The sequence below is a fragment of the Aulonocara sp. 'chitande type north' Nkhata Bay genome, linkage group LG18 (assembly GCF_057382095.1).
Source record: "Aulonocara sp. 'chitande type north' Nkhata Bay isolate Kocher_YH1m ecotype deep benthic linkage group LG18, A_spYH_male_GT1.1, whole genome shotgun sequence".
Classification (NCBI taxonomy): domain Eukaryota; kingdom Metazoa; phylum Chordata; class Actinopteri; order Cichliformes; family Cichlidae; genus Aulonocara; species Aulonocara sp. 'chitande type north' Nkhata Bay.
The window spans coordinates 19,660,792-19,685,006 of record NC_141361.1 but is presented as its reverse complement, the minus strand read 5'-3'; the positions used below and the strand labels follow the sequence as shown (position 1 = coordinate 19,685,006).

The following is a 24,215-nucleotide window of genomic DNA, read 5'->3' as shown; positions in this document are numbered from 1 at the left end:
CGAGCACTTATTTCAGTCTGCAGCTAAAGTGCAGCGAAGGAGTGTCCATTTATTGTTAACTATCTGCTTCGTGGATAAGATGAAAGAAAAGATTTTATGCTGTGTGGTATGTGTGAAATCACCACTGCCCTCCACATTACTAGCTCAGCTCGACCTCACTTTGAACCGGGGCATGTGACTCCTCGTTCACCCTTGCTGTGCGTATTAAACCAAAACCACGACGAGTTTTTGAACGGCTTGAATTGCGGATTTGTTACACGATGCATCTTTTCATCTTCTCCCCTGTTCTCCCGGGAATACTGCTCTAATAGTTCACGGGAACGGTTAAAAAAAACGCCACCGTTTACAAGCGCAGATACAAGCTTATTGTAAACTCGCGCCTCATTGGCCCGGTCAAATACAACCCCGCTCCTGATTGGCTGATAGTGTCCTGTTGACCGAAGGTGGACTCCCAGAGAGTCGGGAACAGTGGAGGCACAAAAAAAAAAAAAAAAAAAATTCCGAACTGCACCATGCGCCTCCACTGAGTAGGTTTGGATTAATCACCGGAAAGTCGTTTGTACTCAGACTCTATTAAATTATGACAACGCCCTCCACACTGGACCATACACGATATGTTTGTACTTTTTCTGTGGATTTTTATGGATAAGCATCGCCGTCGTTGACAGCCTGTAATGACGCTTCTCAACTACACAGGTAACTTTGTTTTAACTCCAACCGTTAGCATGGAGGCTAACTGTTAGCAGCCTGTTGCCGCAGTTTGCTTGGTTGTCGCTTTTGCCCACTTTGCTAGTTTTACAGGGAGCTTCCATAAACACGCAAAAGGGGCAGCAGTGCCTCGTGTGGACGTTTGGACCGCTTTTATTGTGGTATTTTATGTAAAGTAACAAAGGGAAAAGCTTCTTTTGTTGAGCGCTCGGGAACAACAGCTCGGCATGCTCCCTTCGTGTCTCATTTAAACATCGATTTCAATCAAGTGATTGAAATCCATCCTCTAAAAAGCACAAACGTCGGCTTTGTCGTGAAACACAAACGGCAAATAAAGCTCGTGTGTTTTTATTTTGTAAGAAATAGTTTCTGTGGGGTTTCGTGTCTCAATTTTGAATGCGACGGACATATTTCGCCCAGCCTCCCGACAGTCCCCAGTCCACTTGTTGCTGGCTATTCAGTTAATGCACCGCTGGCTCTCCACGTTGTTGTGCTTTACGCTGGTTATAGTCCTGGTGTTGGCTACTACAACATTGTTAGACTTCATTAAGTTAGTTAAAATGAATTATTATTACAGTTGACTGTCAAATTAAGTTTGTTCTACCTTTTTATTATGTGCCGTCACATAGTATTACCCTGAATCAGCCTGTTTTCAAGCACCTGAGTGTGAAGCTCTCCAAGGATGAGACACAAAAACAGCATTTAGAAGTAGCGTTTGGTTAGGACCCTGTTGCATAATGCTGATTGTCTAGAATTAATCACGAGTGGTCTGCTATTATAAACAACCAAGGTATTCATTCATGTTGTTTGTACAGACTCTTGGAGTAGTGTGAGATGTAATTGCTGTGCAGCTGATTCCTAAATCTGCCTTTGAATTCATTTTTTTAAATGCACTAAACACATATGTCATCTCATATCTCTCAAACAGATGGATTAAGAAATCCAGCAAGTATGGAGGTGTGAATCGGATTGGAGCATTTTTTTTAACATCCTGGTGGAGCTACATTTTTCATGTGGTGCTTTACAGACATCAGCATTTTAACTGAAGCTAAATGATGGCATCACGGTGGGTTCCTTCTTGTGAAGACGATGAGAGGCAACGAGCAAGATCTTCTTTCTGTGAGGTGAGTATGAGTCAGACTTCTTTAAAGTCCTGAAATGTGTTAAATGCTGATGACAAAAGGGATTTCTGTGGCCAACTGATTGCAGTTTCAGTGTTATCCCACCTCCTTCAGTTTGGTTTTGGGTGGGGGTGGGATTTGTTTGACACCAAGTACCAGCTGTTTGTGTTTGTAGCAACCCCTGCTGAATTCTTTTGCTCTTTATGTCAACAACGTGCCTCTTATCTATTCTTGTCATAAATATGCCCATCAGATTTTTGTTTCTTTTGAGTGCTTCAGATTTTTCTCAACTAAGATTGGCTGTGGTAGATGAACAGATCAAAAGAACAGGTTTTGGTTACAACATTTAATCAGATTTGAAATTATAATCAAACTCAAACGATGGTGTTTATTCAAGACCCGTCTTTCAGATTTTTAAGCTGTGACCCCTGTACCAGACAGGACACCATCTGCTCCTCTGAAAGCTTGCAGCCTGAATGAAGACCTTTATACTGTAATAAAGTAGGTAGCAACTGGGACTCTTTGAAATGAAAGGGCACCTATTTATAGTCTGTAGTTTTCTTTGATTTCCTCCATTGCCTTTAATCTAATATTCAGCTTGTCATTTAAGCCTCCCAAGTTTGCATGATCACCATCCCTAAATGAGGGACATACAGGTGATTATGTTGTTACTTTAAACTAGGTAGATGTGCTGAATTTGATTTTTGTATCTCAGACTCAGGGCAGCAGATAATGCCTAAAAAATTATAATGAATCAATTACAGAGTAATAGAGTTGGTTTTCCGGGGTTTCTTTTTCTAATTTATTCACAGGGATGAGGTTTTTTTGTTTGTTTTTTCCTAAGAGGCCTGAAATTAAAATTTCTGGATCAACCAGCACACCACATACTAGCGCATTCACTGTTGAAGCTCATTCAACAGACACAGCCTTAGCTGCATCTCACTGTCACAGCTAAGAAAACAAACTTAGATGATGTGCTTACCTTTTGTTATTTCAGCCATCTGGATACATGCTTGCCACTACTACACTCATTTAATGAATGAATAATACAGCATGAGAGAAAATAGACAGTTCTTTTGCATAGGATCCCAGAAACCTGTTTGTGAATACTTTAGTAAGTGTTGATGTGCCATGAGGGAAAGCCACAGCATAGTGCCGTGAGAGGAAATCCTCCTTTTTAGCACTCCCTCTAATAAGACTACCACACAAACCAATTCATGTGCTAATTTTGAGCCGGAAACCCCCTGGAGTCTCTGGTTCAGGGATTTTCTGGAAATGATGACACTGGATTTAATTAATGACCTAAGAATTTTCCTAGGCGGATTTTCACTTTCTCTTAGTATCTTAAAAGAGCGTGCAATGGCTGCAGTCGTTGGGAATCAAGAAAATCATTTGGATACAAGACTTGTATATTAATTTAGAGAAAGCATGTCACTGTTGGTGTTCTTGGAATTACATCAGGGGGACGGGAGCTGGATCTGGGGGTGGGGGAAAAGTCTTTCTCACACACCCTTGCTTAATTCTTTACTAGTCTGTCCTGTTCTTTTAAAGTTTTCTCATCCGTTATAACTATTAGACATGTGGAAAGTGTTTATAGTGAATACTGTGAAGCAGACGCTTAAAAATGGAGGAAAAATATCTGTTATTTGAATCAAGAGTTTGATTGGTGGCATTATCCTCCTCCACACTGGAGTGTCTGTCTGCTTTATCAGCTGAATAGTGCGTGGTATTCAGACATTGCAGCTGAATCCAAATAGCAGACAGCCCTTCCTCTGCTTGGATTTCAGACATTCATTTAGCGGCACAGTGCTGCTTAGTGCTGATGAGTGTGCTGTTGTGTGATTATGTGTGTTTTAGGAATTTCTATATTGGCCTATGGTGTTTACTAAATCAAACTCTATTGTATGGGTTTTCCCCCCTACAGCTTCTGTATGATGAATGCCTTTTTCACGATGGATAATTCCAGCTTTTCATTCTCTAGTAGAACAACAGAAATGAGAGTGGTTGGAACTGGATTATTGTTTTGGATGATGAAGCATGATCCATATTTAGCACCGTAGGAGACCATTGACAAACAGACTTCCCCTGTCACCACAACCCTGGCTTCATTAAAGCTCAGTGTTTATCTGATTTAGGCTTGCTGCCTTTTTACAGAACCCTCTGCGCAGGCATCGTATGGTTAACTGATGGCAATCGGAAGGGAAAATTGACCTTCAATTGGATAGAAGTCGTCTGTTACTTCCTGTTGCGTTATGATTGTGTCTGCAGCGTCTCACGAGAGAACATACGAGATGGGCTGTGTGATTCAGTTTTTCCTCACTGTGTTGTAAAACATCTATGTCTACACATGGAAAACTGTGTGACATGCTCTGTGTCTTGTTCAAACAACTAAGAAAGATTACAGATGGTTACAGACAAATCCAATAAGAGGGGATATTTTCCTTTTTAACAACTGCTCACTAAATCATTTTGAAAGCAAAATGCCCGTTACACATGTCCCAGTGTTTTTGGTCCAAAACCTAAAATATAGGCAGTTCTATCAAATATGTTAACATGTTATTCGTTTTCAGTAGCTTGTATTTTTAGTAAAATTTGTGAGATAATGCCAGTGTTTTTGACATGTCTGCTCAGAAAACAAGTGGCCTCAGTAATTTCACCCATTGAGGAGAATGAAAAATTAAAGCAAATGATCCTGCAGAGAACTGAAGTATCACTACAACTCCTTGGTGCTGAGCTTTTTTGAAATTGTCTTTTTTTTTTTTTTAAATAATTCACTGCTAGTCTTTCGCGTATGCAAAGAGGCTTCTCCGTGCCCTCTGGGGTTTCAGTAACGATCAACAGAAAGTATGTTCAAAATTACAACCAAGGGGTGGGCTTACAGCTGCTGAGCAAGACTGTTTATTTACCAGCTTTAATGTTTATAACAGCAGCATTGTATGACAAACTCATACGGGATGTAACAGGATTTCTTTCAGAAAAGTTGTTAATGCTGGCACGTTCGACCAGCACAGTGTGGACTAATGAGGATATTAAGCTTTATAAGACAACGAGATAAGACAATGGTTGTGCCGTGATTTTTTTTTTTTTTTTTTTTTTTTCCCTTTTTTTTGAGTGTGGGGTATATTTTTTAAAATTTTTAATTATCACTCAAAGAGAAACCAACAGTATGTCTTGTCTTGGTTTTTTTTTTGTGTGGTTTTTTTTGGGTGGGGGGGGGGGGGGTTCTCTCTCTCTCTCTCTCTCTCTCCCCCCCCCCCTTTCACATTGTGCAAAACGTCTATGTGCCCTCTTTCACAGGTGGTGCTCTCTGCTGCTGACAGAGCAGAGTAGATTCAGATAGACGTGTTCTTGCAACAGGCGAGTAGGATCTCTGACAGCGGTACAGGAGATGGCTTGTCCCAAAAGTTGCTCGTTTGGTTTCTAGTTGTTTTTGTTTATAAAAGATTTCTAGAGAGATTTCTATGAGAGGTGACTAATTATACTGATAAAGTAGCTAAGCTGACAACAGTGAGAGGTGAAGGAAAGAGGATCACTGCTGTGAGTGAGGGGGTATCAGGTGCCAAGGTGAGATGGCATTTCCACATTTTAAAACAACAGAGATCAAATTACTGCTCAACAAACCAGAAGTCAAATGTGTGCTAGTAATGGAGTACACCTCGGCCTGAAGGAATGCCATTTGGGTTTTATGTGACACTAAGACTACGTCCACACTAGCCCGGATAGATGTGAAAACGGCATTTTCGTCTGAAAACGCTCTGTGTCCACACTAGCGTTTTCAGTCGTTTTCAGAGTTGTGCGTCCACATTGAAACGGCCAAAAACGCTTACATTCCAGTCCTGCGCTTTCACAAAAGCGAGTGAGAATTAAAGAATTTGAAGAAAAGCTATCTGTACAAACTGATATTAATCATTTTTAGGGCTGTCAAAATTGAGAGCAGTCAAAACAACTGCTGTATAATGCACTCTGCTATCTTTGTTTAATTGGTCACATGACTGCATCACATGACTGAAATGCGTCATCGTCTTAGAAAGCCTGCGTTTTCGAGTGTCCGCAACGGGACAGCTCCGTTTTGAAATGTATGCGTTTTCAAGAGCGTTTTCAAAACGCTGTGTTTTTCCTTGGGGAAAGCGCCGTCTCAGTGTGGACGGGAGGCCAAAACGGAGAGAAAACAATGCGCTTTCAAACAAAAATGCATTAGTGTGGACTAGGGCTGGGCGATATATCGAGTTTTTTAAAAAATATCGATATATTTTCATACCAGATATAAGATGTGACAATATCGTTTATATCGATATAGTCTATGTTACGTTATAATTATACTTGTGGAGCCGCAGGTTTGCCTCTCTTTCGTCCACTTTTGTCTCTACGCAACGTTACTCGGCCTGGCCTCTCCTTCACTGAACACAACTCCGCCTCCCCCATAGCTTCACCTGCAGGCAATGACAAGATGAAAGCGGAAAATCTCAGTTAGCGAGTTACCGTGCGTGGGGCTGGACGGCGTCAACGTGTTAGCGAGCTAACCGCGCTAACGAGCTAACCGCGCTAACGACATGCAGCCAGGAGGGGCTGCATGGCCTAAAATCCTTTCATTTTCTCAAAAATCGACAGTGCGCCTTATGTATGAATTCTGGTTGTGCTTACTGACTGCGAACCGATTTTATGTGGTACACAGCGCTCAGCAATCTGTCAAAAAATGTTTTAATATGACTTTGCTAAGCTACGGAGCTGCACCACTTGATGGATTGTCGGAGGATTACGGCTAACGAGGAGGAGCCTCGCGGAGTGATACGTACTGTGTGTATAAGGACCACAAATGGCACCTGTTCAGAGACGTGGTGCAGCTGTGAAATCTGTCTCTTTGTTATTATGCTCAGCGTCTATTAGTTTACATTTTGACTGCACAATTGTGAGCTTTTTGTTATGCACAAAAACAACATTATTTTCTTTTATTTATGGACCATGATTATTTAATAAATGCTGATAATTTATTTTTGAGTAATTTCTTCATGTACATCTACGCTGTATGTAAATAAAAGTGCCCGTGTGACATCTGGGACACAGTGTGACTAAGAACTCTCTTTTTGTTCTTAACTTATGGCTTTAAAAAAAAATCGAGATATATATCTTATATCGCCATCCAGCTAAAAAATATCGAGATATGAATTTTGGGTCATATCGCCCAGCCCTAGTGTGGACGTAGCCTAAGGCAGTACAGAGAACGGTTTCACTGATGATTTGCACCTCTGTTTAAGTAAAATTCAGTGTAAATCTTTTCTTTTATTGTCAGTAATTGATTTAAAACTGTGAGATGTGGGCTGCAAACTTGTTTTTTGTTTGTTTTTTTTACTTTAAAATTTTTGGGGAACTACTGTACTGAACGAAGCTTCAAAAAGGTAATTTTTTTTCCAAACCACACAGATCTGTGTCAGCATACGGGAAAAAAAATCCCACATAAATGGCATTCAGTCATTTCCTTCTCATCCATATGTTACAAGTAGAAGTGTGGCGTGCAGAAAATGCACCACGTGTCTGTGTAGACTGTAGACTGAGTAATGATACTTCTCCTAACCTTGTCCTGCAGTACAAGGCTGGAACGCCCAGTGCTCACCAGTGGCTCTCTGTATCATTATCTTAGGCTTTTCACAGCTAAGTGCTTGGTTTGGATGGGATGTGGTGTAGAATTTAGCAGCCCACAGAGAACTATGTTTCCTCACATTTGAAGGTTATGTGAAAGCTGATGTCATGTGGTGCATGTAATGTCTGATTTGGTGATGTCAGCAGAGGCTTTCAGACATACAGGCCTCGCAGTGTGGTTTCATAAGATTTGTTAACAAACACTTGTCATGTTGTTGTATATCAGTTTTTTATGTGAAAACTGCTCTCTAATCTCTGTGGTAGGGGCACCAATGGTGTAGTCAGCATAAAAACTCCTGGGGGATAACCACCTGTTCTTTGGATTCAGCATACTTGAAACAGTGTATGTACTCCTGTGTCATTTGTCAAAGAACATTTTACTTCTGAAGACACTTATTTTGTCTGTGCATTAAGACAAGGTATGGTCTTTGATATGTTAAGGCATCTCAGTGCTCTTGTATGGTGCGATCCGTACTTAATATTAGGACTGCAACTAAAGATTCTCAATGTAGTCGACTAATCTGCCAGTTTGTCTTTGATCATTTGATTAGTCAACAATTTTTTTCAAAAACTCTGATCTTCGCTTCCTCGGGGCAAACCTCCTGTTTTAGGCTCCAGTACCTCACCTGCTAAATTCTGCCCACTTGTGAATATCACCCTGTTGACCCAGGAAACAAATGAATTTGAAAATAATCACATGTGTATTTTTATCAATATTCAATAGGGCCGTCAGAATAAAAATGAAGTAAATAAAAAATTACGTAATAAAAATTAAAGTGGTAGTAGTATTTTTTTATTTTAAAGTGTGTAATTAGGAAACTAAAAATAGCTTCTGTCAATAAGTTAAAATAAAGCTTCAAATCCAAAAAAAACCACTTTTTTTTCCAGTCCAAAATAACAAGTTTGCAAAGTTTACAGATGATTCAGTTCAGTTCATGAATTCACAATTGCAGTGTACATGCTGTGGAGTGAGATGATGTTCCCAGCTGGTAATAACCATGCTAAAGATGCGCTCTGTTATGACTTCAGCCATTTGACAGAGTGGCTGAAGTCATTTGGCTGAGTTTGTCTTTACAGGACAAAATCAGCTACACGCCTTTGATTAATACAAGTAAAACAGGACAAAATAGAATTAAAAAACAAACAAAAAAACGTTACTAATCACAAATTTGGTTGCATGTCATAGTTTCCCTATATGGTTTAGTGTTCAATGCCAATTATGCTGTTTAACTGACAGTGTATTGGTTTACTATCGCATTTCACTCATTAGCTAGCAGAACTAAAAAGGTGTTCCTTTTTGCAAGCGTGATCCTGAGAAATTTCCGACAGGTAAGCTAACACAAACGTTACAGTACAAACGTTAACATAAACAAGGTATCAATGTGATGCACTAACTGAACTCCCTACAACCGACCCATTCAGAGTCAACGTCACAGGGTGCTGGTGTTTTAAATGCTCGTGCACTGCAGTAGTGTTACTGTTTCCACTGTCACATTATTTAATTATGTGGCCATTCTTTACCCAGGGAAGCATTTAAATGGTAGGACTCAACAGTGTACAGATGCAAGGAACATGGAGAAAGCAGAAGAGTGATGGTGGGTCTGTCTTCTTGTAGATGCATTGTATCTACTGTAATCTTATCTGTCAGTCTTTCTTACCCCTCTTTTTTTAATTGATAATTTTAGTGGTTCTTACTAGAGATTTAGTCAACATTTGGGATCAATATATGGAACTGGGTTAGGTTTTACTTTATAGAGCAGTAATGGTAATATTTCCCTTAGTAGAAAAACAAAAGCATCTGAGGAAACTGAGGAAAGAAATGAGTTTTTACAAAGGAGCAACAAGTCTTCACATTTAGCTTGGTCTGAGTGTGCAGACGGTGTTGCTGGATCAAGCAGTTATTAGCTCAAACATATTGAAACACTACTATTAAAAACTCAAATACTGCATTTGTCTTTGTCTTTCCAGCTTCTCAGGCTGTCTTTGACTTTTAGACCCTTCATTCAGAATAAAAAAGGAACTCTTTAAAATTACTTGGTAATTTTCTAAAACCTCTAAATATTTGATATTTGCTGCTCTGGTGATTATTTACAGCACCAAAATTTGAGATGCGGGTCTGGTCACTTAATTTCCAACAGACGTCCACCAGATTAGCAAATGCCTTCTCAAACCTTCTCCAAACTGCCTCACCCAGTGCAAACAGTCTGGCATTCTAGTGATTCATAAATAGGTGAGAGGCATTCATTTGTGGGCAGGAAAGAGAGGTGTGTCATATTTTGATGTGGACGTTCCTTTCATGTGCTTTTCTTTGTAGCCCCTTTTTCACAAGTCATGATTTTCTTTTATGTTGCTTCCCCTTTGACCTCTTCTCACAGTTGTTTAAAAGTGGTATCAACTGTGAGGTTGATACAACTCCTCCACAACAATACCCATTTTTGTTGTTTGTTGTTTTGGTTTTTTAAATTAAGTGAGGGAAATGCCCATCTAGAATTTACTGGAATGTCACATCATTAATAACTATGCGAGTGGCAATGATAACACTGCATGGCCAGACCATGTCTAAAGATTAAAGGTTGGGAAATTATTCTCTGGACAAGTTGCTAAATCTGATCCAGTAAACTGAGGCTGACTTGCCCTGGAGACACAAGGGCAGCAGTGCAGGCATTTCAAACATCCAGTCCTATCACCAGAAACAGTCGTCTGGGCACACATTTAATACAACCAGAGCTCATACAGACATAGACTTTAATGTGGAAGTGCTGGTATCACAGTACAGCCAAAGCTCATTCAAAGGAAAACCTGTTCTGCTGGTTTAATCAAAACACATGGGTGTCAGCTGCACCTGTAGCTCTGTTTCCCAGCCAGCTATTAGTGCTCTGGTTTCTTATCCTGTGTACATTTGAAACCTTTATGTGCCCTGCTTGTGATGTTGCTTGAAGTAAAATGTATTTCAAATAGTTTGTCCCTTTCAGCAATATATTGGTCAAAGTGGCCAAATAAGACTGTTAAGAAGGCTGTAGAGAACACAGTGTAACATGCCTTAACTTGGTATACACCTTCAGGCATGCATAACATTTGAGAAGAGTCAATGAGTGTGAGACAGTCTGATCAGTCTGCGAAGTACTCAAGAGTAGTTGGGTGGAAAGTTGGAAAGTTTTAGGTCTGTGCTGACAAACTGTTTTTTGAAATGTTTGTTTTGTCCGTTCATCACTGTGTGCAACAGCTGTTTGGTTTTGCTTAAAACAAACAAAAACAAGTTTTGTTTGTTTGTTTTAATGTGTACAAACAAATTCTTTCAAATTCTTTTCATAGGTTGTTTGAAAATGGATGTAATTCCTCCCAGTTTTCTGACATTTTGTTTAACATTTCTGCCCAAGCAGAGATGGCCTGAATGCAAGCTCATCAAATTCTTCACATTGTTGGGGAAAGTCTGTGCTTCAGTGGGGAGGGGGAGGGTTTGTTTGAGACAGGATGAGGAAATTAGATTTATTTATTTATGTTTATTGAGACTTTTCAAGGCTGATTGGATAGAGGTGTTCTGAAAGTTATAGTGGAGAATGACAGGATTGGTATAAACACTGGCTTGAGGTCAGTTTAAAAAAAAAAAAAAAAAAAAAAAAGAGGTTATGTAGGACAGATTTATAAGCTGTTATGTTAAGTGACAGAAACCAGCTGTTAATTATATGACGAAGTTGTTATTTTCACTTGGAAATTTTCAAAAAGTGTGAGCCTATGGATTTTAATCAAAGCGTTAAGCTCTTTTTGTGTTTTTAAAATCATTATTGTCGAAGTGTTTTATTTATATTTGCTATATATTTGCTATGCTACATTTATATCTGATGTACTTTTTAATGTTTGTATTTATTCTTTAAGACAATTTCAATGAAAAAGTCGAATGTATTTTGCATATACATTCTGAAAACGGTGAGAATAAAAGGACATGCTTCTTGTGTTTGTGCATCCTGTCCTCACAGTTTGACAAATATGAGGAAAATAAGTGATTACAAAACCATTTAAGGCTTGCATTCACTGGGGGATGACTTATTAGGCAAGATACTTGATAATATACCATTGAAAGTGAAAGCCACAAAGACATTTGTGGACTTGCTGAACAAACTAATAAATAATTTATCCGTATTTACATTGTGTTTTACGCAGCAGATGCTGCCTTTATTGCCAACACAAACAGTAAAACGTGCAGTGATGTGAAAGTAACAGGCTTGCGTCATTTAACGACGCTGTAGATTTTAATTGTATTTATTTTTTGGGCCATCCTTCAAAAGCTAATGAGAGATGGCCCAAAAAGTGTTTGCGAACTGAAATAGTATGAAATAGTAGTGCATATTTGAAAGGAGGAGTTCTGTGTAAAGGAGGCGTTGCTACAAACACGATACCACAAAGGTGTGAAGCTATAAATAGTCAGTAAACGCAGGAGTGATGTCTAAAGCCTGACATGCTCTACTCCAGCTGTGTAAATGGGATACTCTGAAATGACTTGATGGTAAACACTGGGCAACCACTAATGTTTTTCATAAGCCCATTCTCCTCTTCACTATGTTAAGCTGAAATGAATGACCCTATGCTAATGCACAGTAATTCCTCTGAAAAGGATGTTTGTTGATGTGGGAATTTGTGGTGGCTTTAACATATGATGTAGTTCTGTTTTTGTTTTTGTTTTGTTTTTTAACTTTATCTTTTTATTTGTGCCCATTCCTAGATTATGTAGCTAAAAAATTCTTTTATCAGAACTATTTTAAATCTTCTTTAGAAAAAGATGCTTCTTTTTTTTTTTTTTTTTAATTGCTTCTTAAAACTTTCTTTGTTCAGAGTGACACTCCAGAGTGGAGGAGCTTGGCTGATTCGGCCGCAGCGCCGTACCCAACAGATGACGAGCCATTCTCATGGCCGAGGCCGAAAACTGTGCGTTTGCATCGCACATCCCAAGGCTTCGGCTTCACCCTTCGACACTTCATTGTGTACCCGCCGGAGTCAACGCTGCACTACTTTCCGGTAGATTTCACATCTCAGAAACTTTCATGAGTTTTATTGACCTGAGTATTGTTTGCCTCTTATCACATAAGATAGCATTAAGTCAGCAAAAAGCCTAGTACTGAAAAGACTCTGACCATGAGCAGCAAAGTCACTTGAGGATTTCTGTGCTTTTACAGGAGGAAGATCATGGCCGCAGAGGTAAGCAGAAAAATTCAGCTGTTTCTTCTTATTCCTACCTTTCAGTACTGCTGAATCAGAGCAGTTCATCTGAATTGCATCCACCCTTCAGCTCTTTTTATTTTTTTATTTTTTTTCTTCTAACGTAGTGAGTAGACATAGACTTTATTTAATCCCACACTGTGGAAATTAGCTTGTTACTGCAGCACAAGGGCCAAAAGGAAGAGGTGAATTAGAGATGTATTAGAAAACAATACAAAAGTAGAAAAAAATAAATAAGAAGAACAGACTGGTAATTAAAAAAACAACAACCCCAAAATACTATATTATGTAAAGATAGTTACTATATGCAGTAAAATACACCAAGATTTTCCTTTTTTATGTGTACATAAAGTGCATTGGGTATAATGTAGTTTCTGTGAAAGGTTTGTTTAGCACCACCTCTTTCTGTCCTGCTCTGACTCTCCTCACTACACATTTTGTTCTGGCTGCTTTTCAGCCTTTTTCATGCCCTTAGAAAGAGATGGTCTCAGTTTTCAACAAGCTGTGTTTGACAGTGAGTGTTATGGTTTGGTTTCTTCTTTATAAATATTCACACCCTGTCTATGGCAGACGTATGTCAATCCATTACTGTTTTTTACCTTTTCGGTATGTGACCAGAATAACCGGAGTAGCCTGAAGTTACCAATACGTCACATGCTTTGTTTAAAGTGTGATATAGTGATACAGAAAGTAGAGAAGAAGAGAAATTAGAAAAGTGCCTGTAATGTTTATTTGTTTGTAAGTATTTTTTTGGATTTAGGTCAGTTTTGAGGAAATGCACTGTCCTTGAGTTTTTGCCAAGTGAGACTGAAAATGTCTAGATTCAATTACTGAAACTGCAAGGAAGTATTTTCAGATCTTTCAAACAATGTTGTGTTGTCATTCTTCAATGGACACCGAGCATGTACTTGTACCTGTTGGGCTAGAATGGATTTCATTTAAATTTTGCTCCAATTATTTTGAATAAGAACGTTGGTCCATCTGCTCAACTTATTTTTGTGGGTGTCAGTAAATCTATGAGACATTTATAATCACGGCAGAGCAAAACATGTGCTGGAAAGTAGCCATGTAAATTTGCTCGCACATGTTGAAGTTATTTATTAAATGTACAAGTAATCGTTTTGTTTTCTTACAAAATGGAAAGCCCCATAAAGTCCTCGGAAGATCACGATCTAAAGTTGTTAAGTGTTAGTGTCTAGTGGCTAATATGAACAAAATCTAATATTTCTGAAGAATGTCTTTAGTGGCCATCTTTAAGAGTGTTGGTCTTTTTAAAAAGGAAATTCACCTCTGGGTATTTTTTTTCCCTTCACAGTTCAACAAGTTAGGCCAAATAGAAATTTCAAGCTGTAACACTTTACTGTTTAAATCAGAGATGTCTTTCCAAGATAATTTCTTAGGTGTTTATTCTAATAAAACTATTATGAACACTTTCTGATACTTTATACAGCAGATATTGAGCTTGCTTATTGTTCAGATATAAAACCTCAAGTAACATTACAGGAAAGCAAGGTGCCATTAAAGTATATTATTTCTGTTTCACCCCCCAAAATTGAAACACTTTAGAAGCCCAGCACTCTGCCCAGCGCTTTGCTGCTTTGGATCAGGTAAGCCGGAGAATATTAAAGAATCCCGGTAGTTTTATAATGCTCCTCACAGGGGCTCACAGGCAGCAAGAAAAAAGCCAACCTGAGGGCTTTTCAGTCCAGTCTGAGTCAGCAAGCAAACAAACATGCTGCCTCCCCAAAACGTGGAGGATAAAACTGCACTGTCGTACCTCTGATGTTTTTTTTGTTGTTGTTATGAATCAGTTTTTGACGTGTATTTCTTTATTCAGAATAAAAATACACCAAAGCAGTATTCTATAGGTTTATTTACAGTGCAACTCAGTTTTATTATTGTGCAAATGGTCCCATCAGTTTTGTGTATTTTTGCAAAAAAATCTGTCGGGACAACAGTAGGAGGCAAATTAATGTGGGAAGAATTGGATGAAGTAGAATTACTTACAGAAAGAGCTTCATTGCATAGATGACCTTCACATGAAAAGGTGATGGAAACACTAATAATATAAAACGAATCATAAAGAGTTTTCTCAAAAGTTTTTAAGTCATTTAAGGAACTTGACCTTAATGGATATGGATGAAAACAGCAAATTACAGCAACAGACTTATGTTTAAGGGTGGCTGTCTTATTGCTGCTAGCCTTTACCACATCCAGGTTAAATGTTAAAGTTAATAGAAACTCATACAAGGATGTTAAAAAACAAACAAGAGAATTGGTATATGTGAACTATCCGAAAAAGAAAATGACCTTTAGGACGATCCCCAACGTCTCTAAACAGTTTAATAAACATAGTTTTGTGCCTCAAAATCGGGTTTCGGGTTATTTGGTAATTAGACCTCAGTGAGTCTTAAAAACACTGCATCCACCCTAATTTGCTGTTGACATAACTGATCATTCAGATGAAGGCTGGTTGTTATTCTGAAGACGGAAATGTGAATTTACTTAAAACCAACAAGCCCCCCCCCCCTCCCCCCCCCCCCAAAAAAAAAGAATCCGAGTTATGGATGTGCTGTGGTTATGGTGTGCCACATCACCATCCATTCACAAATTGTACAAGAGTCCGCTTCTTCCCAAGACAAAGATGCTCTGTCATGGCTCGGGTCACGTTTGGGTTCACCAGTGATCTGATAATTGCTGCCTTTTACCTCATTCACAGCTCTGTCTTTTTTAAAACTGCTTATGGGGGACAGGCATTAATATTTTTGTTTTTAACCATGAAGCTAATTTATGGTGGGTTATTCAGTTTTTGCCTAGAAATTATTTTGCACTATATTTTAATAGTCTTCATTAACATAACGGTGAAACCTGCATAGATAAATATGAGTCAGCTGTGGGCACAAACTTCTCTTGAGTTTTCCTGGAGCAATCCAAACCTGTTCCTTTTTTTTCCATTTTCTTGGAAAGGTTTTTAAAGGAACACTCAAACTTTTGTGGCATGTGCATTTGTTTTTGTGTATCTGTGCCGAACATTGAGAAATGAATTTAATCTTTATCTGCACATCCACGTTTGGATAAAGCAAACAAACACGTATTTCTCAAAATACTGGTTATGCACAGGAAATGGTTTGGCGCCAACGGGATTAGTGAGGTGCTAAGCTTATGTGTGAGCTATTATACCTTGGTGACATTAATACTGCCATTTGTTTTAGTCTGTCTCTTATTCAGTGCAACTCCCAACATGCATCTAGATGTTCTTAGTGGCATTTTTAGATGGCTTCATTGAAGAAATTAGGACTTGCAACTTCTCAGAATACCACCAGATGGAGCATCTCTTTTTGGTGTAGCAGTATGGGAGTCTTGTACTATATTACATAATGTCCCCAGGATGTGATTCTGCATGAGTAATTACGGGTGTGTGGAAAGGAGGGGGAGAAAATAAATAAATAAATTTTGAGTTTGGTCTGGTGTAAAAATAATTAGCTTTATCGGCCTGTCAGTGGCATGATCATTAGGTGTCTTACAAGATCATGTCTGAATTTCTAAACAACAACAAATGTGGAGTATTTTAATACTATCACGCCCGCTCTCATGCTGGCTTTTCTGTCTGCTCTAGTTTGGGATGACTCACTAGCAGAATGTTAACGATTGGGCCACTCTTTGGCTGTGCCCAGAGCTTTTGCTCAGTTTATAAGGAAAGAGTGGGAGTTGAGGCAGCTGAACACACTGTCACTCTACCTCGTCTTAGTTTTAGTATCCCCCCCCCCCTTTTTTTTTTCCTCTTTTCTATGGCTCTGCAGCTGCTAGGAGACAGGAGCTGCATGACCAAACGGGTTTCTTTCTCTTTTATCACTGTCCCTAAAATCACAAAGCTCCACTTCCCTGTTTAATTTTTTTTCTCCCTCTCTCGATCAGTTAATGACCATGTCTATTGAAAACTGAGAAAGAATTGGACAGACCACAGCTTACTATCCAGGCATAATGTTGGTTTGCATCCTTCCAAAGCTTGTGACAAACCTCTCTGTTCTCATATGTGACAATTTATAAAGCAATTTTACGTCTTGGGGTCAGCTTGGGTTTTTTTTGTTTTTGTTTTTTTGTTTTTCCAAATTTTTAGATTTAGTTGTGAAAAAAGGGCAAAGGTTAAAAAATGAATCTACATCATAGGTCTGCTTGTACATGGGTAAGAAATTGTTGTCATTTGTACTAAACATTTAGGATTTTCTTCTCTGAAGGTTTTATAAATCTTTTCTTTGTCAGGATTTTCTCTGTTATGAAGTTGGAAACCTCATTAAGAGTAAATTTTCAGAACTACCCTGTAATACATTTGATATGTTTTCATGTGTTTGTATTGCATATGGTTTATAAATAAGTGTACTCTGTTCTCTACTATCAGCAGGAAGGCAGCGAAATAGACTGGAACCAATGGACACTATTTTTGTGAAGCAGGTCAAGGAAGGTGGCCCTGCTCATGGCGCTGGACTTTGCACAGGTCTGTCAAATGTCAGCCAGTCATCATTATTTACCAAAAACTACCAAAAAGAGGTTGTTCATGGGGGTGTAATTTCTTGGAAGTCACAGCATTACAACAGAAGAGGCATATTACAGTAACACAGTCTGCAACTTCCTCTATGATATTGTCCTACTGAAAGCATAGGGGCAAAAATGCAAGGAGTGCAGTTTTAAGTTGTCTTGACATTCCTTTCACTGTTATGCACAACATAAGCCAGGCCTGCTGCTTTCTGCCGGGTACCCTAATGATTTTAAGGATTTTAGTCAATACGGAACCCTTCAACCACACTTATTGAAAACTTTCATTATGTTACTATGTTACTTTTTTCCTTACTAAGAAGTCATAGTCATGTGCTCAAGTCTTTACTTTCTGTCATGAGCACATGTTTCCCTCACACAAAGAGCTTGAAGTTTTCCTAGGATTCTGTCACTGATGTCACTCAAGCCTTTTCTTTTTGATTTTGTTTTCTATCAGGTGATCGAATAGTGAAGGTGAATGGAGCAAGCATCATTGGGAAAGCTTATTGCGAGGTTATATCTTTGATCCAAGACAGGTAAGACTGAGTATGAATTTGTGTGCTTCATGCTTGTTGATTTACTTGCCTTGTTTAAAACTTCTTTTGCTCCCCTGCAGTGGTGACTTCCTTGAACTTTGTGTAATGCCAAAAGATGAGGATGTACTGCAACTGGTAAGTTTTCCTTTGCAATCCTGTTTTGAAAATTAGCTTTAAAAAGTTGTTGTTGTTTTTTTTTTTTTGAAAGAGTGCTCTCTTTTCTCTAGCCTTGTAATAACTTCTGTTCTGTGACAGAGCTGCTCTAGTTTAAGGTGTTCATGTCGGGACAGCAGTTATGAGATGTAGGCAAGCTAGCTTATCCCATCAGAGTTTTCTATCTAGGCCTCCTAATCAGGCCAGTGCACCCTTTCTGTCCTCCAGAAGTGCTGCTTACAGAACTGCTGAAATGGCCCAAAAGGAGCGGTAAAGGAAGCTTTATTAAAAAATACATTTAACTTGTTGACACACAGGCCAATCTAAATAGCGCATATATTTTGAGTTTATTTCATCTATACATCTGGGTTTATACAAAGTACCATGCACATTAAAAATAAACCAAGGAATGAAAGACATCAACTGTTTTTTAAAAGAAGTTTTATTCTCACCATTTGTGGATAAATGTTCTCTGCAGCTCAGCTGTTTACTTCTAGGTAGAAGTTAGATAATGAATTTATTGTTTGTAATACAACTAAAAGTTGAGTAAGTGGTTTACAAGAAGTGGCAGTGATGCTTCAAATCCACGACAGTAACCTGTGCATGTTGTTACTGTTACTTCTCAGAAAATGCAATGTTAAAAAGGACTGATTTTAGCTGAAAGCTAAATGGGAACGGAGTTCAAATATTATGGAAAGAAATATGAAACCATTAAAATTAGGTTGCTGATAGTTTGGTTCAATTTTGGATCCAGTTCCTAAAATAATAGTAGTAGTAATAATAACTTTAAAAAAATAAATAAAAAAAATGCATGCATCAGGTGTAGATTTATTTATTTATTTTAAAAGATCTCTATAGAAAGTATTCTGGCGGTGTTAGAATAGTTTGCATTTATAGGTAGCACATGCAATGCATTTTTGCTGGTTAAAAGGGCCGACATCACATTTGAATTATATCAGCTGTAGTTAATCAGTGCTTATCCTGTTACCAGTGTCAATGAAGCGGCACTGGTAACAGGAAGCTAATGCCCTCCCTCCAAGCTGCATGTGAGCTAAAAACCAGCTTTAGTTGTGGCAGCACTTTGTGATTAAGAGTCAGGAAAATGAGAAGGTTTAAACACAAGAGAGTCCCAGTTAAAATGTAAACAAATACAGTATTTTGAAGTTTATATTTTGGAATCAGTTGCTGTATGATTTGGTAATGTTATTGCTGTTATTTTAGTTTGTGAGACTGATTAACATTAATTAGCAATCAATCCAGCTTTTTCTTTTTTTTGTTTTTGTTTTTTTTGGTTGTCTCTTTTTACGGTTTTTGATTGGAGGAAAAATTGATTAGTAATGATCTAGGTATTACAAAAATGGTGGTAGTTCCAGCTTTTCACCCAAAAACGGGTGAACCCTGTGTGCTAATCGCACAGCTCAATATTTAGGGTTCATATATTGCCTTTGTCTTTGTTCTTTGTGAGTATTGCATGTCCCCAAAACAATTTAACGTGCAGAGATAAGTCCTCATACCTATGAACACTTGAGATCTCATCATTAATCTTTCATGCATGCTGCAGGCAGCTCTTTGAAGCTACTGTGCATTTTACACAGTCAGACAAAAGTGAAAGTGTACTCATCTGTTTCATATCTATAGCAAATTACTGTAAGTGCTTTGTCAAATAGCTAAAGAATACTCTCCCTAGGGGTTGTTGTTATCTGACATCCTGTTCATTAGTTAGATAATAAACGAGCTGGGCTCTCTGTGTTACCTAGAAAAACTCCTTAGGGGTCATTTATGGCTAGATTAAATTCTCATAATAAACTTGATGGTTAATTCAATGAATCATTTATTTTGGCATCCACCTTTGCAATATCAAAATCCTGTTTAGCAAATGGTCATCTCTCTGCAAGCTTCACATTTCTCCCACAACAGGCAAGTTATGTAAAACGTTACACTGTATGTATAGCATTTTAATGAGTCGACTAGAATTAACATTGTAAATATCAGAGAGAAATAAATTATTGGTCACATTCCCTTGACTACTCCCACAGTTCTTTTCTAGTAACCAATTGACTGTCACTCCACCCCTTCTCCCTGATAGGTTCTCTTTCCCTCCTGCCTCCATTTTTCCCATCTGTAATCATTCACACAGTTCAGCCTCAAACACGTGTGTTGTTAAATCCATGGTTGCAGTGTTGCAAATGGCAAACATGCGCACACGCACACGCGTGCAAAAATATGTTGATGTAGGCACGAATAGGAACTGTCCATAAGAACAAGAGGATTATTGGAGGTGCTGGCAGCAAGACGTTACACTTTAGGAGGCAGCACACTCAGTGCTTGGAGACAGGCAGCAGTTGCTTAGCAAAGAGATGGATTGAACATTGTAGGAGCAGAAAAGGGAAGAGGACGGCACACCGTGAGAGCGGAGAAAATACAGCAGAGTGGGAAATAAAAGGAACAGGATGAATGATGAGCTGAAACCAGAAGATAAAATCAGCTGACTTCCCTGTGTTTTGAAAAGGTTGATGCTAAGGGAGAGGGAGAGAGGAGGATGGAGTGGGAGGGGAGCTGTACCATCACAGCTGAATGTATAATCAGCAGCTGCTGCTTCTGTCATGTGAGCAGTACCAAAGGGAAGGAGAGGGAGACATAGACTGGAGGCACCTTGTTCAGTTAGCGTAATATTCTGGCTGAATATGGATAAAACCGTGAAGACATGAGAGCAGCATGAGAGGCAAGCTTCTGCTCTTGTCACCTCACCCAGGACAGACTGGCATAGGCAGGTCGTAACGTGGCAACCCCCTGCTTCATCTTTCCTTCTTCATCCCTCTCTACTGCCACTGCAGCTCTAGTATATTTTTAGCATGTCAAGCCCAGCTATGGCTGATTCATGTTTTCTCCCCGATGAATCTGTTTTGTTTCTCCCAACATGTGCATTTTCTTCTGCTGGCATCTTTTTCTCTTCCACCCTCTCTCCCATGATTTCTTAACGCTCTCGTTTTCTCACGCTGTGATGGCAGCCTATTTCTCTGGAGACTACTAATCTGGTAAGGAAACAGAACACTGGGTAGCCTCTTGATGTTGACGTGTTGTGCTTGCTGTATCATTTTGCATATGTCATGCGTGTGTGTCATTGTTACTGCTGGATGTTGACTTCAGGTTTTACATGATTGCTTTTCAGTTGGCTCGCATGAGTGTTTAATACTCAGCTCCGTGCTCATGATTGAAATGTGTAGACTGTAGAAATGGGCGATGCACTGTGCCTGCAGTACCTGTTAGATTGAACACTTCAGTAGGCATCCAGCTGGCATCTCAGCAAGGCCTCGCCCCTTCTTCATTCTCCATGTCAGATGTCATTAGTTTGATAAAGGCCATTGACCTCTGAACTGTAAAGGGAAGAACTGAGTCAGTCAGTGATTTCTGTGAAACACACAGCTTTATGAAAGGTTGTAAGGCTGTTGGGATCAAAGTCCTCATACCTTTACAGGTCTCATGCTTTGCTGTATGTACAGTATGCTGAGTATACCAGATAAACAGCACATAGTTTAATGTGCTAGAAGAAGTTTTATGTTTAGGTTTGTATTTATTAGAAATGACTTTATTAGCATGTGTATGGAGCATGGTTTTCCGAACGTTGGATAATAACCAGGGGGATAAATATAGCAGTTTCTCTGTGAGCGATAGGAACCGGTTGTCAGTCTGAGGCTGTAATCTGTCAGTCTGAGGTGGGTAAATGGAAACATTGGTTATCTTTCCACATTTATGTCCATTTATGACAGTTTTTATGTTATCGATTTTGTTCCCATAAACCAGTCGGTTAGCTTATTAATATACTGGTGTTACAGAAAGTGTCACTGTTGGGGCTAAATAAGTTCAGTAGGCTTGTGCACCATTTGCCAATTATCTTTTGGTGTTAGCGTTTGTGGTAAATGTTTGTTTCTTGGATGGGCGAGACATTTTTCCTTATACTAAAAAGGACAGCTGTTGTGTAACCACAAGCTTGGAGAACACAGGCTGTAATGTTGTAGAAGCACCAGTACACCACACTGTACCATTTAAAAAAATAAAATAAAATAATGTGTTGGAAACATTGTTTCTTTTAGTTAAAAATTTTCTTCTTTGGTTTATATACTGTACTAGCCTACGTTATTACCATGAGAATTCTAAATAAGGAGCAGATGAAGAGCATTGACACAGCTGAACTGCCTGAAACGCCTCCGCGTTCACTCACACTGCAACATGCACTGCCCACACACATACATGCAGTAACATTTGTAATATCACGCTTGACTTCTCTGTAAGTAGCTAGTATCGAACTGACGTGTGTTATGCACACTTTGCAATTGCTACTTGTTCTCATCTGTTATAAACATTTCTCTGTTGCTGTGTTTCTAGGCCTACTCCCAGGATGCCTACCTCCGTGGCCACAGTAGCTACAGCGGAAATGCCTGTCACATTCCTGATCCACCTTCATTATGCTACCCCAGAGTAGACTGTAAGCCTACGGGCATGGCCCAGCCGACAGACTCGGTGGGGCAGGTCTGCCGAGCGCCAACAGCACCTCCAGACCATGGGTACCGTAAGGAGATTACTGTGCCCCCAACACCACCTCTGGCATCGTATCCTAAGAGCCAAACAGCAGTGTGCATGCGCAATGACAGTGTGAGGACAGTGGTAGTTCCTCATAATACAGCCCATATGGGGCGCATGGTTCCAGCACACAGGATGGAATTTATGGAACCTGCCTTTGTTAGGGGGAGGCCTGGGTCACTGGCCCAGTATCCTCAACCTCGAAAGGCAGATGTCTATCCCGGTGGTCCTGGAATGGTTCCATATGGAGCTCAGGTGTCAAACTACCCAGGAAACCACCAGAGCATTGATTGGCGCACTTACCAGACATACAGGGAGTACATTGACAACAAAGGGATCCATTCTCATGGTAGTCGGACTATCCAGGAGAGGCTGGACAGTTTACGAGCTGCTGGTCAGGCCAGCTTTGGCCCTACTCATCACGTTATGCGGGGAGACTGGGGTCCTAAGGTGATACGGCGAAGGAGTACTTCCCATGACCGGTCATACCAAGGACCTCCACCCCACCTTCAAGTTGCCCCTCGCAGTGCCTCACAGGATCGCATGAGCAGTGCAGAGAGGATTAGTAATGCAAGGAACTGGCCCCCTCGAAGCGTGTCCCAAGATGGCCTAGTTCACAAATCCCGGGCCCGATCCACAGACTATGTGGACCCTGCAGAGCTGGCCCGGCCCAGTGACAGGAGAGGGGGATATGGAAGGGCAGACCAAGGTACGAGGCTCAGTAGGCAAGCCATTCCCAGGCAGGCCATGGTCTACAGGCCTTCTGTGGGATACAGTGGCGGTATGAGGGGGCCCCCAGTCCCTTCTCTGTATACTAAAGGACACGATTCTCTTCAAACTCGCTCTTCACCCATGCTCTCTGACAGACCCTTACATTTTGCAAAGAGTTCAAGTGTTGAATATTCTTTCGCTGACCAAAGAGTTTCAGGCAAAGTTAGCCCTGCAGGCCAAGCTCTCCAGCAACTTCAAAGCAGGGTGCAGGCTGAAACCATGCAACCTGTTGAGGTAGGCAGAGATGCAGCATTGGTAGGACTCAGATCTTCTTCATGCTCTGCTCCCAAAGAGATGCCCCAGAGGCCTAGCATCCTCAAGCCACCTCACTCAGATTCCCAGAGTCAAGTAAATGGGCAAAGCCCCTCTGAGAGTATCGTGGTTCTAAGGGAGAAGCCTCCATCTGGAAAGAACCCCAGCCCCCTCCGGCAACCCTCCTACATCCTGGCTGTCAATGACGATGGAGGTGACTCCACGGCCGATGTGGTGGCGTGTTGGCTTCCTAACGATGCACGTCGAGAGATCCAAATGCGCCGCCTTGGGGAACGGTGTAACACCTCCTGCTCCAGCAACCTGGACGAGTCTCTGGACTCCATTCCATTCATCGGTAAGAGAATCCGTAGTAAGCCTTGCTGCTGTGCTGCTGCTCGTTGTCATGGCAACAACCGCAGACCGTAGTAACATTGTTCGGACCAGTAGTACCAATACTGTAGATGGTTGAATAGCATTAGCACTATAGGCACTAATAAAAATCAGTTCACAAGTGGTGGATGGATGGAAAGCTGACTCCGATGCTTGCAGGTTAACTGACACCCATGGTTTCACTGTTAATCTGATTCAGTGTGTGTAAATATAGCGGTGGGGAGATGCAGTCTGTGTTTACAGATAAACTAATCTCCCTGGGAAGATGATATTAATCAGTTTTTGTGGCTTTTAGTGTGTGTTTGTGGGATGTTTGATTTAACCAGGGCAG

The 24,215-nt window shown here is 40.0% G+C and overlaps 1 protein-coding gene across 5 annotated transcripts in view; it reads left to right on the top strand.

The window, feature by feature from the left end:
- The first annotated feature begins 433 nt into the window (after positions 1–433).
- The window catches only part of arhgap21b (Rho GTPase activating protein 21b), a 37,621-nt gene continuing 13,839 nt past the window's right edge, over positions 434–24,215 (top strand). Inside the window, exons 1-9 of one of the 5 annotated variants that reach the window (XM_086270914.1) lie at positions 434–696; positions 1,637–1,832; positions 12,291–12,473; positions 12,632–12,653; positions 17,074–17,166; positions 17,662–17,740; positions 17,821–17,875; positions 20,902–20,928; positions 22,277–23,849. In XM_086270914.1, the coding sequence (XP_086127040.1) occupies positions 1,761–1,832; positions 12,291–12,473; positions 12,632–12,653; positions 17,074–17,166; positions 17,662–17,740; positions 17,821–17,875; positions 20,902–20,928; positions 22,277–23,849 (2,104 nt within the window). In that variant the 5' untranslated portion in view covers positions 434–696; positions 1,637–1,760. Of the gene's footprint in view, positions 697–1,636; positions 1,833–12,290; positions 12,474–12,631; positions 12,654–17,070; positions 17,167–17,661; positions 17,741–17,820; positions 17,876–20,901; positions 20,929–22,276; positions 23,850–24,215 lie in introns of all 5 variants that reach the window. The other 4 variants (XM_086270913.1, XM_086270916.1, XM_086270915.1 and 1 more) reach the window with 4 other exon arrangements.